The 19,019-nt window shown below is 56.0% G+C and overlaps 1 protein-coding gene across 1 annotated transcript; it reads left to right on the top strand.

Annotated features, from left to right (window-relative positions):
• The first annotated feature begins 383 nt into the window (after positions 1 to 383).
• On the top strand, positions 384 to 18,655 carry ZSWIM4 (zinc finger SWIM-type containing 4). The gene is made up of 14 exons (XM_043978774.1): positions 384 to 760; positions 3,241 to 3,442; positions 6,714 to 7,070; positions 8,409 to 8,557; positions 8,677 to 8,827; positions 8,985 to 9,161; positions 9,478 to 9,804; positions 11,098 to 11,235; positions 11,479 to 11,733; positions 12,074 to 12,209; positions 13,753 to 13,910; positions 14,096 to 14,259; positions 14,366 to 14,447; positions 16,220 to 18,655. The coding sequence occupies exons 1-14, from the start codon at positions 611 to 613 to the stop codon at positions 17,086 to 17,088; spliced, it is 3,315 nt and encodes a 1,104-aa protein (XP_043834709.1). The 5' UTR covers positions 384 to 610; the 3' UTR covers positions 17,089 to 18,655.
• Positions 18,656 to 19,019: the final 364 nt, after the last annotated feature.

The raw sequence follows: 19,019 nt of genomic DNA, 5'->3' as shown, positions 1-19,019 counted from the left end.
GCGGGGGTGTGGGGGGGGTGGGTTAAGGGGTGGTGGTAGAAGAAGAGGTAAATGGGGGAGGGGGGCGGAATGTTGTGAATGAACCCGGGACCCGCCCCGCAACTCCACATATGGTCAGGGTCTCCTGGACTCTCCGTATCTGATTGGCGGGCAGCGGTCAGTGATTGACATTACCGTTCGCCTCGGGCCAGGGCTGGGTGACCCAGAATCGAGTGGCAGGGGAGTTGGCGAATGAGGTGCGGAGGCCCGGAACCGGGGGGCGGGGACCAATGGCGGAGGCGAGAGAGTGAAGTGGGGGGGCCCCAATGGGGACCGGCGGCGGGGGCGGGGCATCGGCGGAGGATAAAGCGGCCGCCGAGGAAGCTTCATTGTTGTGGCGAGTCTTAAAGGGGCCGCATCGGCCGGGCCCGTGCCGGGGCTCGGGGCCAGGACCAGGCGAAGAGCGACGCGGGGCCGGGGCCCGCGGGGTTCCAGGTCGGTGGCTGAGCGTGCTCCCCCGGCGCAGCGCAGCAGGAGCGGCCCGGGGTGGGGGGCTCCGGGCAACACAGAAAGGAAAGGCCGGGGATTGGGGGCCCCGCGCAGGCCCCGGCCCCGGCCCCGGCCCAGCCCGATGGACCCTCCGGCTGCCAAGCGGAGCCGGGGCTGCTCTGGGGGGTCGGAGGAGCGAGAGGCCGGGGCCGGACGCGGCGGCCGAAGCCGGGTCGAGACGCTGCTGGACCTCAGCGCCAAGCGAGTAGCCGAAACCTGGGCCTTCGAGCAGGTGAGGCCCGGGGGCCACGGTCCGGGGGTGACCAGCCCCCCCCCCAGCCGCGCTTCGGGAAGGGCTGGCACCCCCAGGCGCTCCCGCCCCCCTCGGAGCATCCTGAGCCGAGCCCCTCCCCCGCCCCGCCCCTCCCAGAGCATCCTGAGCCCAGCCGCCCCCGCCCCGAGAGCCCGGAGGTCCAGCCCCAGCAGAGATCGGAGATCACCCCCCCTAAAAAAACCAACCCAAACCTTGGTGCGGGGACCATGATCAGAGCGCCCGGGGGACGGAGTTCAAGCCCAGGCTCTTATCCTTGCTCCTGGTGTGACCTTGAGCAAGTCCCCCTCGCCAGGCCTCAGTTTCTCTACCCAAAAAATGGGGGGACGGGAAGTAGCTCTCTAAGTTCTGTCGTAGCTCCAACTCCTAGGGACCTCTCTGTTTCTTTCCTTTAACATTCAGAGGGCATTTGCCAAGTAAGCCCCCCAAGCTCTGACCCAGCTCTGACCTCCCTCTTTCTCTCTCTCTCTCATCCCTTGGGGTCTCAGCTCTAGCAGGGATTTCCTGGACCCTCGGGTCCTTCCAACTCATCCCTTCACTCCCCTTTGCTGGCCAACCTGGGGTGCAGCTAAAGCTTTCCTGCAGACAGATCGATGATGCAGACCTAGGAGGAGGGAATGGTGGGGGGAGGGCTCCTGGGTGGATACTGCCGTTCCTGGGCTGTGTTTACCTGTGGCAGGTGCACTGGGAGGCCATCCCCAAACCTGAAAAAATGAGTCAGGGACCCTTAAGAGACACCCCCTGAAAGCTGTTAGATCAGCTGTGGGCAAGTTCAATGGACCCTTGAGGGAAGGTTACCATTCATAAAGCTGAACAAAGGTCATTTGATCTGACCCCCCCTTTTTTTTCTAAATGAAGAAACTGAGACCCAGAGGAAAAAAAGGGACTCCCCCAAGGTCATGTGTTTAGTTAGTGGAAGAGCTAGCAGCATTTGAACCCAGGTCTCCCATATAACCCCAGTGTGCCTTCCTCTCCATCCTAACTCTTCCTTATGCTGTGCGGTGGGAGCTATTCATGGGGCTGGCCGAGGCAGGACACTCCTGCCATCACAGGCCCTGACTCAGCCCAGTTCCTTTCCTGCCCCATCTTTGGCCTGCCTTTCCTGCTTCTGCTCCGCCCACCCCCTGGAGAGGGGCCTTTCTTGCTCTTGAGTTCAGGACAGGACCTTGGGGGATGGGAAAGGAGAGGAGGGCCTGGGCAGCTCACCACCCCCCCCCAACCCATGAGAAAAGAGCCCCTCAATCTCTTCTGCTACCTTTGTCCAACTTCAGCAGCTGTTTGTTTTGCTTTCCGGGCCACTCAGGAGTTAAACAGCCTAGTCTTCCTGGCGGCTTTATGTGCCTGAGCACAGGTTCTGAATCATAGCCTTGGAAAATACCTAGTTAGTCATCTAGTCCATCCCTTCAGCCAGTGAGGGCAGCCCTGGCTCTGGCCCCGTCGCCAGTTCTACCCCCGTTTGGCTTTTGAAGGTTGTGGGCAGCTTCCCTTCACTCCCCCAAGCCAGCCAGGGTCACACGTCTTTTGCCTTATCTCCAGGAGAGAACAGACAAAAGTGATGTGAATGCCTGAGCCCTATGCCGTGACCCTCCCACAACCCCAGCCCCTCCTCTTCGTCCCATATGGGGCCCTTGTGCATGTGACCCTCTTCTGTTCATGCATCCGTACAATGGCATCCTGTATCTCTCGTGCATGCATCCCCCTTGTCCTGTGTGCGTGAGTCTGTGTGAAGCCCCTCCCCTGTATTCCATGTACATCTGTGTGTTGACCCCGGGTCCCTTGTGCATATGACCTGCACAGATGTATGCATCATCCCATGCCTGTGTGCATCTGCACAAGGTGCCTCCCTCTCTCCATTTGGGAGCGTCTTTCTACAGTGACCCTGAACCCCTTCATGTACACGGACACCCCAGATGCCTGTGCATCTATGCAGCAGCTCTGTCCTCTGTGTGTGTGTGTGTGTGTGTGTGTACATGTATACACACCTCTGCCTGTTTCAAAACATTTTAGAGAAACCCCCTGGTAATGGGTGTGGGGGGAAGGCTTAGGGAAAGAGACAAGTAGTGTGTGTGTTGGGGGGAGCTGGGTATCCTGTCTTTCTCTGCATTGCTCAAGCCCTGGAGCAGCTAGAGAGTCAGAGGTAAGGTTCATGGTGTTCAGAGCAGAAGGGAATGTGGCAGGGATAGTTTGGGTCTTGGTGGTAAGGTGCCAGTTCTAGCTAGACCGGAGAGTTCCTGGGCTGGGGTAGAAGAACTGATAAAAGAATTGCAATCTAGAAGACAACCCTCTCATTCTACATGTGAGGGAGGTCATTTGGCCAAGGTAAATTCGAGCAGTAAGCGCCAGAGCCAGGCTTCCGAGGCAGGTGGCCCATTGGCTCCATCAGCCCCTCCCCCCATCCTCACCATGGTTCTCTGTTCCCCTCCCCTCCTCCATGCCCGAAGGTGGAAGAGCGGTTCTCCCGGGTGCCTGAGCCTGTACAGAAACGGATCGTTTTCTGGTCTTTCCCACGAAGTGAGAGGGAGATATGCATGTACTCCTCCCTGGGCTACCAGCCGCCCGAAGGCGAGCATGACTCTCGAGTGCCCTTCAATCGAGGGCTGCACCTCCTGCAGACTGGAGCTGTGGACAGAGTGCTGCAAGTGGGTGAGTGGCCAGCTTGGCCCCCATGGGGGGGGGTGGCGGGGTCTGGAGTCTTCATCCATGGCCACCCAAAGGTGAGCAGACCTTGATGAAAAAACAATGGAACAAGCACTTGGATCTGGACCCTGGCTCCAATCCCAGCCTGCCTTTCTACCACGTAGGACCTTAAGCACCTTCCTGTCCCTCCCTGAGCCTCAGTTTCCACATCTGTAAAAGAAGGTGGATGATTTCCGACATCCCTTTCAGTTTTAAATCCACCCAGTCTTATCCTTCTTAGGTGCTGTATAGCCCTGTAACCCTCTTAGCTTAAAGGGAAATGCAGTAGCCCAGCCTGTCCAGCCATGCTCCTGGCTAGTAGGTCTCCCCACTCTCTACCAAAACCCCGGTCAATTCTAGAGTTCCTGTAGCTAATGCACATTTGCCAAGTGCTTAGGGAATGGATAAAGGCAAAGGGAATTGGGGGGTGAAGACTAGTCTCACCCAAAGCCCCACTAGGGAAGAACAAAGTGGCTATAAGGACTTAGGATGCCTGTTCCAGCATTCCTGTCCTCCCATCCTCCAAGAATTTGGTTTGGGAAACTAGTTCCTAAAAAGTGAGATGGCAGAAGAGAGGGTGGTGTTATAACCTCAGAACAGGGGCCCGCCAGCCAGCTGCCCCTGTCCTTCCCTTCAGCCTTTAGGTAAATGAGGTTGAAATGGCATACTCTGTAGTCAGGACATAGGCCTATCAGCAGCCGTCTTAGTATCCTGGCTCTCAGGTTGATAGCTGGTTTCTAGCGTACTCCAGCCCATCCAGGGTCTGGTAGGGGCAGCGGAGTCCCCTGTCTCAGAGGAGCGGTCCTAGCTGAGGTCCTCCCATCCTATCCCAGAGCCTGAGCCAGGGCCTAGTTTCTCAATTTCTAGAGGGGTAGGGTTCGGCATGCTTCTGAAGGAACTGAGAGCTGAAGCCAGTATTAGACTTCCCCTGCATCCAAAAGGGAAATAACCCTTGGGGAGTGGGCTGGGAATGGGACAAGGGGAGCCCTGAGCCTGTGTCCTCCAAGCACTTCCCTAGGGTGAGAGAATCAAGAGCTTCAAAGGTCATCTAGCAGAAGCATGCTCCTCTCCTTTGAGCAGAGAGGTGATGGACCAGAGGTGCAGAGAGACCCGGCTGGCCACGGGTTGGTTTGTCCTGTTTGCTTGTGCTCATTTGATACAAGAGAGCTTCCGTTTGTGGGGAGGTGAGCCAGTGGTTAGTGATACAAGAGAAAAAGAAGAAAAGAAAGAAAAGGTCTTTGATGAGCCATTGTTTAGGATACCCAGGAGAGAACAGAAGCAAATCCAAAAGGGTACCCGACAGGGCAGGGAAATTTTGTTCTGACGTTACGAAATTGAATATTTCCTCATTAAGAAAAGCAAACTCCTGGGGGCAGCTAGGTGGCGCAGTGGATAAAGCACTGGCCCTGGATTCAGGAGGACCTGAGTTCAAATACGGCCTCAGACACTTGACATTTACTAGCTGTGTGACCCTGGGCAAGTCACTTAACCCCCATTGCCCTGCAAAAATAAAAAAAAAAAAAGAAAAGCAAACTCCTGGGGCAGCTAGATGGCACAGTGGATAGAGCACCGGCCCTGGATTCAGGAGTACCTGAGTTCAAATCCGACCTCAGACACTTAACACTTACTAGCTGTGTGACCCTGGGCAAGTCACTTAACCCCAATTGCCTCACCAAAACAAAACAAAACAAAAAACAAAAAAAAAGAAAAGCAAACTCCACATACCAAGAGTTCAGTTTCTTATACAGATCTCTTTTTCTGTTCTTTGTACATTGAACCCTCGTGTTTAAATTCATAATTAAAAGAAAACATATGTTAAAAAAAGAAAAAGATAACTAGTCCAATCCCCTCATTTTACCACTGAGAAAATAGGACCAGGGAAGGGAAATGACTTGGCCAGCTTGACCCACGGTAGAAGAGTAGTGTAGGGGTTCATTTGGGGGGTCGGTATTGAGGAAAGCCTGGGCTGGGGCAGGGGCAGGGGCAGGGGCAGCCCCTCTGGCTTCATGGAGCAGATACTGACCTCTGGCCCGCACAGCCCTGCCTCACACCCTCCCCACTCAGGGCTGGAGCCTCATGGAGCCTGGGCAGCTTGGCCATGCCTGCGTGAGCACCAGAGGCTCACACCTTCGCAGGCCAGGGTGGGAATGCTGGAGCATTTAGAGATCATCTAGTCTGACTTTGTCAAAGAGACTGAGGCGCAGGGAGGTTTGATAAGTATAGCAGAGCCAAGATCTGAGCTGGTGCTCTCATCACTACCCTCTGGGTCAGAGGGAGTCCCACTGGCTGTGTCAAAGCCCAGCCCTGAGGAAAGGGGACAGCCTAGACCCCACCCCTATCGTGCTATCGTGCAGCCTTCCTGCCTCCTCAGTGCCCTTGACTCACCCTACCAGGCGCTTCCTCTCTTCCTGCCACCCAAACTGCCTGTGGGGCCCTTGGAGTTAATGAGTATTTGCTGGGTGTTTGGGGACCTAGGAATGGGAGACAAGCATGGCATTGAGGTAGCTGGGGCCTGGGGGTCATTAGCCTTTATTACTGATGTTCCTCACCTGGTCCCAGTGGCCTCAGGAAACTGGGACAGTGCCAAGGTATCAGGGCCAGGGCAGAACCTTCTCTTCCTCTTCTCCCCCACCCCCCACCCCATGAGGGTTAATTAGTCTGACCTGGCTTAACCTAATGAGGCCGACAAAGCTCTCAGGAGGCAGAATAAACCTGCTAGATGAGGTCCTCCACCCTGCCCACCCACAGCATCTTGAAGAAGGAAGATGTGTGAGTGCTGGTGGCCCAGTAGTCCTGGCCTGGGCAGGGGGAAGGGGGCTTCAGGGGCCCTTGGGGCTCAGCTGGAGCATCAGCAAAGCATCACTCTGGACTTCTGCCCCAATCCTCCATCCCTGGGGGCTGGTGACTGTGGACTGAGAACCAAGACAGCTAATGGATCTTGGAGGAAAGGGCACCACCCCCACCTGATGGGGGGTATGGTGCTGTGGAAAGACCACTGGCTCTTTGCTTCTGTCCTCTCTGGGGTGTTTGCTGTAAAGTGAGGTGCCTGGACTGCAGGATCTCTTGACCTTTGAGGGGCAGCCTGGTATCTCAGAGGACTTGGAGGAGGGGGCTGTCTGTGTGGCCTCCACTCGGCTCCTTCCCCTCTCTGGGCCTCGGTTTGGCCCTGTCTCAAGTGTCTGTCCAGCTCCTCCATGTGCTCAGGGTTTCTCTCTCTACCCACCCTCCTTCTCCCCAGGTTTCCACCTGAGTGGAAATGTGACGGAGCCCGCAGGCCCCAGTGAGCCAGAGCGTCTCTACCACGTGTCCATCAGCTTCGACCGCTGCAAGATCACCTCAGTGAGCTGTGGCTGTGACAACCGCGATCTCTTCTACTGCGCCCATGTGGTGGCGCTGTCCTTGCACCGCATCCGCCATGCCCGCCAGGTGGAGCTTCGGCTGCCCATCTCAGAGACCTTGTCCCAGATGAACAGGGACCAGCTGCAGAAGTTTGTCCAGTATTTGATCAGCGCCCACCACACCGAGGTGCTGCCCACTGCCCAGCGCTTAGCCGATGAGATCCTCTTCCTGGGGTCCGAGATCAACCGCGTCCATGGTGAGACTGGAGAGTCATCCTGGACTGCTCCCCCAAGGGTGGTTCGGGGCTTTTTCGTTGCTATCCCTGAAAGGCCATGGCGGACAAGGAAGCCTCCCCAAGCCTAGACTTCTGAAGGCCTGGAGGTTGGGGTAGCTCTATTGAGGGGGGAGGAGGTAGACAGCCGGTCCATGTAAGTGTTGTGGGTGATAAAGCATAGAGGGTGTGCTAGGCAATAGGCCACACGAGTATTGGACTGCAGCTAACAGGGTGAAATCCAAGAGGGACAAATACCAAGTTCTACACTAGGTTTCAGAAAGTCAGCTTCACAAGTACAAGATGGGGGAGATGTGAAAAAGAGCTCATGATCTCAGTGGACTGCACACAGCATGAGTCAGAGCACTAAGGCATAGCGATCTGAAGAAGCCAGTGCAGTCAGGGGCTGCATAAAGAGAGGCCTCGGTGCTAGGACAAGAAGGGACTCTCTCGAATCTCACAACCTGTGTCCAGCTCTGGGCACCACATCTTCACGAGGATGTTGACAAACTGGGGAGTGTCCAGAAGAGGACAGCCAGAGTAGAGAAGGGTGTGGAGGCCAGGCTTGCAGGGGAGGGGACCCCCTTCTCTCCCTTCACCTCCTGGTCACTGTCCCCCAAGGAGCCTTGGGTGGAAGCCGGAGAGGCCAATACAGACGATTTCAGAAAACACCCTTGGACTGAGGAGGGTCAGAAAGTGGGGTGTAGGGCCCTGGGAGGGATGGGGAACCCCCTTTAGATGGTCCCCAAGTAAAGGCTGGAGGGCTACTTGAGAGGAGTGTGACAGAGGGCCACACAATCAGCCACGCATTTATCAGGAGCCTGTGGTATGCCAGGCACAAGGACTGGGAAGGCAAACAGCAGGTCTCAAGGAGCTTAATGCTATAGTGAGATACTGAGATCTGTGCAGATTGAACTCCGAGTGAACTGGGCAGAGGGAGGCCACTGAGGGCATCTCTAAGGTTCTGCTACCAAAATTCTAGGCCATTAACATGGGGGGAGGCAAGGAAGGGGAGCGGCGGAGGTGTCGGAGATGTGGCTCTGGGATGGTGTTCGGCCGTTTCTTTGAGAGGGGTGTGTGCGGAGGTGTTTGTTGGTACGTCTGAGGAAGTGGGGCTCTCCAAGGTAGGGGAGGTATTAGGTGTGTGTCTGAGGAGGGAGATACTGGGCTTCTCTGGGCGTGTGTGAGATGTGGGAGGATTTGGGGTGTGGGGAGGAGTCCAGGGTGTGTGTGACTCATGGGGATGCTGAGTCAGGGCCCCACAGGTGACTGCTGCTGCTACTGCTGTTGCTTCAGCTCCACCCCCCTCCCTCCCTGTCCCAGGTGCCCCTGACCCCACGGCAGGGGCCGGCATTGAAGATGCCAACTGCTGGCACCTGGACGAGGAGCAGATCCAGGAGCAGGTCAAGCAGCTGCTCTCCAATGGTGGCTACTATGGTGCTAGCAAACAGTTGCAGTCTATGTTCAATAAGGTGACTGGCAGCACTGGGGGTCTGGGGCCTGGGAAGTAGGGAGGGGTCCGCTTGGGGGGAGGGGAGCAGGAACAGCAGGCACCAGGCCCAGCCTCTGACTTCCCTCACTCCTGGCTCAGGTTCGGGAGATGCTGCGGATGCGGGACTCCAATGGGGCAAGGATGCTGATCCTCATGACCCAGCAGTTCCTGGAGGACCCTCGACTGGCCCTCTGGCGGCAGCAGGGCGCAGGCATGACGGACAAGTGCCGGCAGCTGTGGGATGAGTTAGGTGAGTTCTGGGAGCCCTTGGGACCTGACCCTTCCCCCCAGCAGCTGCCCAGGTTTGCCCGCCCCTTCCCCCCAGCAGCTGCCCAGGTTTGCCCGCCCCTTCCCTCCAGCAGCTGCCCAGGTTTGCCCACCCCTCCCTTCTCCTCCTCTCCTTACAGGAGCCCTCTGGGTGTGTGTGGTGCTGAGTCCCCATTGTCGGCCCGAGGAGCGGACAGGCTGGCTTCAGCAGCTGAAACAGTGGGATGAACTGAGCGTCTGCCCGCTGGAAGAAGGCAACTATTCCTTTGAGGGGATTGCTGGGCCCTCCCTGCAGTCTAGCTCTCCCCCCAGGCCAGGTAGGGCCACACCACATGGCCCATCTTCCATGGTGCCAACTGGGCCCCTTCTGAAAGTGGGCTGGGCCTGACACATGGCCCAGAGCCTGGTGTTCCCTATGCAGGTTGGGTGGGTGGGTGGCTAGGAGCCAAGTTCCTGACATCTCCGTCCCTGTACTTCTGTGTCTCTGACGAGAGGGGGGTGCATGTTACACCTCCAAGGGAAGCAATGACAGGCTTAAAAATGACACCTTCTGTCCTGGCCCGTCTGGGCCAGAGCTTCCCCGCATGGCTAGGCTTGGCCATGGGCTGACCTCTGCCATGTCTCTCGGAACAGCAACCACTCGCCATACGGTATTTGGACGTGCCCTGCAAGCTGGAGAACTGCGCTGGGGGGACCCTCACCTCCAGAAGATCCTGGCCAGCGACTACTACGGGCCAGGCCTCAAGACCAGTGGTGGCAGTGGGGGTGACAAGCTGAGCTTTGACCCCCAGGGCCGCCCCCTCTGGTTGGGTGAACCCTTCCCCACCGCCTGTGCCCGTGTGGATGCTCTGCGCTCCCACGGCTATCCCCGGGAGGCCCTGCGCCTGGCATGTGCCGTGGTCCACACTCTCAGGCTACAACGGCGCCATCAGCTGGAGAGTTACAAGCAGCAGAAGAAAGGTGGGCAGGGCCCAGCAGAGGTCAGGGGACAGACAGGTCCATCCCTATGACCCTGCTTACTCATGGGTCAGAGAGGGCTGATGTGCATGGACTTGGCTGCCAGATTCCCCAAGCTATTCGCCTTACAGCAGTGGGAATCACCTGTGACCTCACTCTGGGTACCTACAGGCGGGGAGGGAGCTGGGTGGCCAGCTGCTCCAACACCACCTTTTATAGATAAGGATACTACGGGCCAAGGTGGGTCACAGAGCCAGGAAACAACCGAGGCAGGATTTAAACCCACCGGGACCTGGCTCCTGAGCCAGTGCTTTCCAACCCACTTACTTCCTGCTTGTTTATTGAGGATGAGAAGAACAGAGAGCACATGTGTGGTGCCTTGAAGTCTGCCAAGTGCTCTCACCACAGACTCAGAACTAGTAGGAGCTCAGTCAGCAAGCACTTATTAAGCACCCACTGTGTGCCTGGTGTTGGAAATACAAAGACAGGAATAAAATGAGTCCTGCTCTCAGGGAGCTTACGTCCTTCTACTGGGGAGACAGCCCCTAGACATGTAAGTGCTTACAGGGCCAATACTGGCCAGTTGACAGCCGAGGGACAAGGGAAGGTCAAGCTGAGCTCTGGAACAGATTTGAGATTCTGAGAGGAGAGTGCACTTACTCCAGGCCTTCCCTTTTCCAGGCCTCAGTTGAAGGGATTAGACTTATTGACCACAGGGTCCCTGGAGAGCATATGTGGAGGGGGCAAGAGTGCTCCAGGACAGTGAGGGTCAGTTGAAAAAATTGGGGGTATTCAGGGTGGAAAATAGAAGCCCTGGGGGACATGTTCTCTTGCAAGTATTTGAAGGGTTAGCATCTGGGAAAGGGAGGAGACTTCATCTCCTGAGCCGTACAGGCCAAACTAGGAGCGGTAACAGGGAGCTGCCAAGAGGCAGAGTCCTGCTTGACATAAGGGAGAATATCCTTTGGGTGGGGTGGGTTCTGTGATTAGGGGGGCCTCCGATACCAGGTTGATGAGCTTGGTGGAATGTCACTCTCTAGAGCAGGGCTTCTTAAACTTTCTCCACTCGTGACCCCTTTTCTCCCCAGAAATTTTTACACGACCCAGGGTATGTAGGTATATAAAACACGTGCCCATAACCTTTTTCTGTTGCCAGAGTTTTTGCTTCTTCCCCCTACCACGTTAAGTTCTGCACCCCACAGTTTAAGAAGCTTTGCTCTGGGTTCCTTCTGCCCCAGGGGTGGGCCAGGGACTTGGGCATCTGGAGAGCCTGGCCTTACTCTCTCTCCTTTCCAGAGCTGCTCCAGAAAGGCTCCACCAGCATCACCAATGTGGAGGGATGGGTGGGTCACCCGCTCGAGCCCATCAGCTGCCTCTGCAGGGCCTTCTTGGAGGCCTGTCGTATGGATGACCAGGGTCTTGGCCTCTACCCAGGTAAGGAGACAAGCAGAGAACGGGCTGACGTGGGGGGGGAGGCACGCTGTGGGGAGAGGAGGGTGATCCAGGGGCTGGTTTCACAGCAGGGCCAAATGCTGCAAAGATCCAGCCTGAATCCAGTATGGGCTCGGGAGAGTTTGGACACCCAGACTGGGTATCGGCATCTTTTGTCCCCAAAGAAGGTGTACCCGCTCCCATAGGAGCAGGGCCAGGGAGGCTGAGTTCTTGTCCCCTCGACAGATCCAGCCTCTGAGAAGCGCAAGTCTACCTACCAGCACATGACAGTTCCTGGCAACCCTGGTGAATCCTACTTGGCCCTGGCCCTGGAAGTAGCGCTGCTGGGCCTTGGGCAGCAGCGGGCCATGCCCGAGGGACTCTATGCTCAGGACAAGGTTGTCCGCAGCGAGGAGCAGCTCCTGGCCCTCCTGGATGAGGTGCAGCTGGACGAGAGGCTGGTGCAGGGCCTGCGCAAGCAGGCAGCCCTCCTACTAGATGGTGAGAGCATTGGAGGCCTCGCTTTCCTGGCCCACCCCCTTCCAGCGAAGTCCCTGACTCCCAAACAGGAGGAAACCTGCCCCTGGGGTGGACCAGCATGAACCACAGCAAAAACATACCCCACCCCAGTAATTTCCTAACCCCTCATCAGAGCTACCCATGGGGGAGAGGTCCTTGAGGAAGGCTATTCTTCCTCTTTAAGCAAAAGATCTCAAAGCACCAAATGGAGAGATGGAAAATTTGGCCCAACTTAACATCCAAAGAGTGGAAGGAAAATCCCAAGTGTCATAAGGGGGCTTGCTTTCCCTCTATCCCATGCTAAACAGTGTTCTTCCATTAGGGGGACCCTTCAGTGGCTTTGGGGAGGTGTTGTTCCGAGAGAGCGTGCCCATGCACACTTTTGCCCGTTTCCTCTTCACGGCCCTGCTACCCCATGACCCTGACCTGGCATACCGCCTTGCTCTCCGTGCTATGAGGTAGGTATCTGGGTGGCCCAGGCTCTGACCACCCTCCTACCCCCACTGGGGAGCAGCAGAAAGTGTCACCTGGGGTCACTTAGGCAAGGGAGTGTCCTACCTATCTGCCCTGAAGTGGGAGGGGAACAAGGGATGTGGGTCCCCCTGCCCCAACCCCCATTTAGCATTTCCCTGATGCTGACAATCCAGTTCAGGCTCTGTGTGTGCCTGGGCCCAAACCTCAACTCCACAAGCTTTGTTAAGCCCCTATTGTGTGTGGAAAGGTTAAAAGATAATAACAGGAGTCCTTGCCCTTGAATAGGTTACATTTCACTGGGGGGGGGGGGCGGGGTAGCAGTCATAAATGGACAAACAAATGCAAGGTAGCTCAAGGAAGGATGAGGAGAGTTTCCCACCGGAGCTGAGTCTTGAATGAAGCTAAAATTCCACAAGATGTGGGGGTGAGGGGTAGGGAAACACCAGGGCAGAGGGACTGCTCCACTTCCTGGCTTCCTTTCGGTTTAGAGGCACCAAGACAGGAGGACATACTATCTGGGTTCAGAGGAGCCAGGAGGCCTGTTGATTGGAATGTTGATTGAGTTCTTGACAGGGAAACAATAGGAAAGAAGTCTGAAAAGCGAAGTGGGGGCCAAATTGGGGCTAGAGAAGGCAATGACTTTGATCAGTTTTAACTCCGGACAGATTCTGTTCTCTCTCACCTTTGTTTCTTGTTTCCTGGGGGTGAATCTGGCTTCACTTCTTAACTCCTCAGTTTGGCCTTGAGGTCTTTCCATAATCTGGCCCATCTGGCCTCCCATCGATTTACTAGCTGTGTGACACTGGACAAGTCAGTTAACCTCAGCCTTGGTTTCCTCATTCATAAAATGAAGAAATTGGACTTGATCATCTCTAAGGTTCTCTCCAGCGAAGAATCTGTGATTTTAGGATACTGAGATCCTGCCGTCTCTCTCCTTACCCCATTCTCACTCATCCATGCAGCCACCGAATCTTTACTTAATTGTCATGGATCTAGAGCAGTGAGGCAGGAGACGACCAGCATGATGTACTGGTGAGACCACCAGGCTTAGAATGAGTTGATCTTGGTTTGAATCTAAGCCTTCAAGGCCACGTTTGACCCATTGGCTGTCCCTGAAACTCAGCACTGCATCTCCTTTCTCCCTGTCCGTACAAGCTGGGCCCCCCACGGAATGGGATTGCCTGGAATGCTCTGCCTCCTGACCTCTATCTCTTGGAAGCTCCTTCAGGCTCGGCTCAGGCCCCACCTCTTGTGGGAAGGTGTGTGTGTGTGTGTGTGTGTGTGTGTGTGTGTGTGTGTGTGTGTGTGTGTGAGAGAGAGAGAGAGAGAGAGAGAGAGAGAGAGAGAGAGAGAGAGAGAGAGAGAGAGATGTTCCCAACCGTGGTAAACACCGTGGCTAAGGCTATGATAGTCTTTTGCCCAAGAGCTCTAGCCCATGGGAACAACTGAACCTCAGGTGCCCCGCCCCCCTTGCCTCTCTGGGCACAAGGCTTCTCATTTCCCGCCTTATCCCTCTCCCCCTTCCAGGCTGCCAGTGCTCGAGACGGTGCTACCTGCTGGGGACCTTCTCCACCACAACCCACTAGACTCTATGATGACCAATCGCTTTCCCCGCTGGTTCATCCTTGGCCACCTGGAGACTCGCCAGTGTGAGCTGGCCTCTACCATGCTGACAGCAGCTAAAGGTAAGACCCCAGACCCTGGGCTTCAGGGGACTAGGGAAAGATTATAGATAGAGAGGCCAGGGACCAGGCAGTCATCCCCCAGCCCAGCCATGCCCTGAAAGAGAATCCACGTGGCACCACAAACCACTGCATGTCCATGAGAGGCAGAGGGATAGACTCAGCCCCTGTTGCCTCATGCCTCACAGGGGACCCCAAGTGGCTGCACACAGTTCTGGGCTCCATCCAGCAGAACATCCACTCTCCAGCCCTACTCTTCAAGCTGGCCCAAGATGCCTGCAAGACAGCCACACCAGCCAACGCGCCCCCAGACACCACCTTGCTCAACATCTCCCTGGAACTGGGCCTACAGGTGAGGGACTGGCAGATGGAGGGGGCGTGGGGGGGAAGCATTCTTCTTCCACACCCTCACCCTCCTTTCCTCCCCTTCTGCTTCCCCTTTTGTCCACGGGGCCCAGGTGATGCGGATGACTCTGAACACTGTGACGTGGCGCCGCAGAGAGATGGTACGCTGGCTTGTCAGCTGCGCCACAGAGATTGGTAAGAGCCAGCTCACCTGAAGAAGGGACTGCTTGATGCATCTGCTAATTATTCCTCATGCCTCCTTCATACCCAACCCTATAGACCTGGCCTCCGGGGCAGTTGGGAACAAAAGACCTAGTCCCTGCTTAAGATTCCTTTGGAAATACAGGGAATAGTAATCCGGGCAGGCAGAAGACAGAACCTAGAGACAGAGCAGTGGGGTTGGACTACCACCTCTGCTCCTTGCTGACTGGATAACTTTAGGCAAGCCACTTTACTGCTCTGGTTGTCAACTGGCTCATTTAGAAAATAAGGGGGCTTCTCAGGTGAGCCCCAAGTGCTGTGGCTGTGGCCTAGTTCAGACCAGAGATCCTGGGGTAACCAGGGAGACTTCACAGAGGAGCTGGGACCCAATCTGGGCCCTGGCACCTCAGTAGGGTCCTGAGGGGTGGAAATGAGGAGGGAGGGCACAGCAGTCAGGGGAATGGCATGAGGAAAGGCCCAGAGGTAAGGGTGAACCTGGCATGTGGGTCAGGGAGTGAGGCTATCAGGCTGGATGCCTTGGAGGTGGTGTGTTGAAGAGTAATGGTGGGTGGAGGTTTTGTTATTCAATCGTTTCTGTCATGCCCCACTCTCTGTGACCCCATTTGGAGTTTTCTTGGCAGAGATACCAGAGTGGTTGGCCATTTCCTTCTCTAGCCCATTTTACAGATGAGTAAACTAAGGCAAAAAGGGTTAAGTACCTCGCCCACGGTCACACAGCTAAGTGTCTGAGGCCAGATTTGAACTCAGGGAGATGAGTCTTCCTGACTCCAGGGTCCTCTATCCATTGCACCACTGGAGGTAAATAAGGGCAGTATGAGACTTGGAGGGCCTTAGATGCCAAAGGTAGAGAGTTGGCTTACTGATTACCTCTCTGTCATATCATTATTCTATTGCCAAGGTGGCTTCTTTCCCTCAAAGGGAAAAGAAGGACAAAGGGCATGGGAGAGGGCTCATGAACCTTGAATTTTCTCTGGTACATTGGTCCATGTCCCATGTGGGCAGGGGGATACACAGGCTATGTGGAAGGCTGCTGCCTACACCACTCCTGCCACCTTTCCCCAAAGAGCCTGTCAAGCCCAGACCTGTCCTCTGGGTCCCATCCCGCCCAGGCCTGTCTCCCCCCACCCCAGCCCTTGGGCAGCCGAGTCCAGGGCAGCTCAGCCGCTTCCTAGTCCTGCCCTCACTTGCTCACTTACTTTCTGTTGAAACATGGGTTTCGGGGTTGGTTTCTGTCCCTGGCCTAACCGGGCCGCCCTCGCCAATGGGAACCACTCCAGGCCCCTGTTGAGAGCAGCTGGAGCGGGCTTGTTGCTGAGATGATGTGGGTGGGGCCCTCCAGCCCCTCTTAGGTGACTCCCCGTGCTTTGAGCACCAGGACAGGACAGGACAGGAAGCCATCCCTGGACTCCTGAACTGGCTCTGACCTGATTCTTGACTGTGTGAGCCAACAAGACCAACCATTCCCATTTCTTTAGTGTTTTCATATTCACAAAGCATGTTTCCCCACGGCAGCCCTGTGAGGTGGGGAGCATAGATGTTATCATCTCCATTTTGGGGGATGAGGAATTTAGACTCAGAGGAAATAAGTGATTTGCCCATGGTTACATGGTTAGGAAGTGTTGTAGCCAGGATTTGAATTCAGGTCTCTTGACATTAAGTCCTTTCTTTCCACAAGCCCCTGCCCCTGCCTGGTCCCATGAGCCTCAGCCTCAGCCCCATCTCACATTATGCTACCTTCCAAATAGGTGCCCAGGCCCTAATGAATATCATGCAGAACTGGTACTCCCTCTTCACACCCATCGAGGCCACCACGATCGTAGCTGTGACAGGCACCACCCATGCCACCCTTCTGCGCCTTCACCTGGACTTTGCCCGTCGAGAAGAGCTCTGTGGCTGTGCCAGGACCCTGGCCCTTCAGTGTGCTATGAAGGACCCCCAGAACTGCGCCCTGCCCGCTCTGACTCTCTGCGAGAAGAACCACGCCGCCTTTGAGGCCGCCTACCAGATTGTACTTGACGCAGCAGCAGGCGGCATGGGCCACTCCCACCTCTTCACTGTGGCCCGCTACATGGAGCACCGCGGCCTTCCGCTGAGGGCCTACAAACTGGCCACACTGGCCCTGACCCACCTGAGCATCGCCTTCAACCAGGACAGCCACCCAGCTGTCAATGATGTGCTGTGGGCCTGCTCCCTGAGCCATTCCCTGGGCAGGAATGAGCTGTCAGCCATCGTCCCGCTCATCATCCAGAGCGTGCAGTGTGCGCCTATGCTCGCGGACATCCTGCACCGCTGGACCCTGAGCTCCCCCGGCCTTGGCCCTCTGGGTGGTCGCCGAGGCGCAGGCGCCACCAAGCCCCTGGCCACAGACCGGGCTCCTCTCTGCCAGCTGCTAGATGCAGCTGTGGCAGCCTACGTCACCACCACCCACTCCCGACTAACACACATCAGCCCCCGACACTACGGTGAGTTCATCGAGTTCCTGGGCAAGGCCCGGGAGACCTTCCTGCTGGCCCCTGATGGCCACTTGCAGTTTGCCCAATTCCTTGACAACCTCAAACAGACCTACAAAGGGAAGAAAAAGCTGATGCTTCTGGTCCGGGAGCGCTTTGGCTGAGGGGCTAGTGATGCTTGGGGAGGGAAGGCCCCTTCCCCCCAAGAGCCACTTCCCACTTCTCCCCTCCCCTGGCCGGGCTGGGCCCCAGGCACAAGATGAAGATTTGAGTGTTTAATTTATACGACAGGGGCTTGCACACCTCCCCACGCAATCAGCATTTCAGTATTAGGTTAGAAACCGTTTGGAGCGGTTTTGAAGGATTGGGGGGGGCGGCACTGAGCATGAAGTCAGTGAGGGGTAAGGAGTCCTGCCCTCTCCTCCTCCCCCCACCCCCCCCCCACAGCCACTTCATCTCCAGGGCTGCCAACATGTATGTGCATACATGCATGTGGGCAAGGACCCTAGGATGAGAAGCCATGCCCCAGCCTCCCAGGGCCTGACTGACCAAGACCAGGACAGCTGGGGGGCCAAGGGGAAGGGCTATTAGGAAAAACCCTTGGTTGTTGCCTAGGACAGATCCCAGACTTGAGGCTGGGCTTCTTGGACCCTCTAGGGCTAGCTGGGGTGGGGCTAGCCCTGCATGCCAGCTTTCCCCTTTGAACCAGACCTTGAAGGAAATGTAGCAGACCCAACCACTCTGGGTTTGAGGTCTTTAATTATCCATGAGTGGCATGTGAACTCCACCCCGTCCCCCATCCTATCTCCCCCATCCCTAACACATACCCACACATCTTCCCCAGCCCAGACCTCGAATCTCTCCACCTCCAACACTTCCAGTGGAATTAATGGGCATGTCCCATGTGTCTGTGGCTCTTGATCCCCTGTGCCCTGCCCCTGGGGGAAAAGAGGAAAAGCCTGTGGCTTGCCCCCTCCCTCCAGGAACACCTGCCCCCACCCTGCCCAGTGAAGGATTCTTGTTGACTTTGTGAAGAGGGGAGTGTCCTCCTCTACCAAGCCCCATGGCCTGGGCATTATACCTCACCTCCTCTGGTTCTGCCTGGGACCTTGGGGTCCCCAGGTAGGAGAGGGGAGCACACTCCCACTCACTGCTCAGCCATGGGGACTTCCATGGAGCCTTGTCCCCTATCTTGCCTTTGGGAAAGGGAGGCTTTCCAGGGGGCTCCTTGCTGCAGCTCCCATCCCTGGACAGGACTGAGACAACTTAGTCCCAAGTAACCCCCACCCTAACCCACCCACCACTGGACAACCTCAACTCAGGAACACAAGCAGAGCTTACGGGCTCGTGCTTAAATCGATTTTGGGGAAGACAGATGTCAGAGAGACAGGAAACTCCCTCCCTCACCCCATATTCTTAATATATATGGGAAGGAAAAGCTCCAGTCATGTGGCATTCTCCCCCTCCCCCCCAAGTGTTTTCCTTAACTGGGGCGTGTTTTTGTTGTGTTTGCCCCCTTGTGAGTCCCTCCATCTGTTGTCTGTCCATGTGGCAGGAGAAGGGGCGGAGGCAGCTGCACAGCCAGACCCCCTACCTCCACATGTCCCCAACTCACCTCACCTTTTCTTATATATTAAGAGGAAAGATCATGTAATTTTGTAATTTTTTTCTATTTATTGAACCGTTTATTGTATTTTTCCTTTTTTTTAAAGATCAAACATAAACAATGGTGTGGGGGGTTTGTTTTTTTGGTTTTGTTTTTTTGGACTAGGGGCAAGTGGCGGGGAGGGGAAGAGAGGTGCCTCCGAATGGGGAGGGCCAGCCACATAGGTAATTAACATAAAAAAGATGTGAGGGCAAATCCAATGCCTGATCGATCACAAGGCAATCCAGAGGGCTCGTGCCATCATGGAGTGGACTATGTAACGATGGTCCAGCTGTCACCTTCTGGTCAGCCCCCATTTGGAGAACTGGATTCCTTTTGGGGCACTACTCTTTGGGAAGGACATGGACAAGCTGGAGCATTCCAGTGGCTGTAGCTTGGTGTAGGGGCCATTGGGATTTACAAGGAGAATCAGGGCTGACTGTGGAGGGA

The sequence above is a fragment of the Dromiciops gliroides genome, chromosome 1, assembly GCF_019393635.1.
Source record: "Dromiciops gliroides isolate mDroGli1 chromosome 1, mDroGli1.pri, whole genome shotgun sequence".
Taxonomy (NCBI): Eukaryota; Metazoa; Chordata; class Mammalia; order Microbiotheria; family Microbiotheriidae; genus Dromiciops; species Dromiciops gliroides.
The sequence above is the reverse complement of the archived record's forward strand: the minus strand, read 5'-3'. Positions and strand labels throughout refer to the sequence as shown.

Bases quoted from the DNA above. Each gene is read 5' to 3' on its own strand.
- ZSWIM4 (XM_043978774.1), top strand. From the start codon at position 611: ATGGACCCTCCGGCTGCCAAGCGGAGCCGGGGCTGCTCTGGGGGGTCG. The intron at 13,911-14,095 runs GTAAGACCCCAG...CATGCCTCACAG, and splicing joins CATGCTGACAGCAGCTAAAG to GGGACCCCAAGTGGCTGCAC. The intron at 14,448-16,219 runs GTAAGAGCCAGC...CCTTCCAAATAG, and splicing joins CAGCTGCGCCACAGAGATTG to GTGCCCAGGCCCTAATGAAT.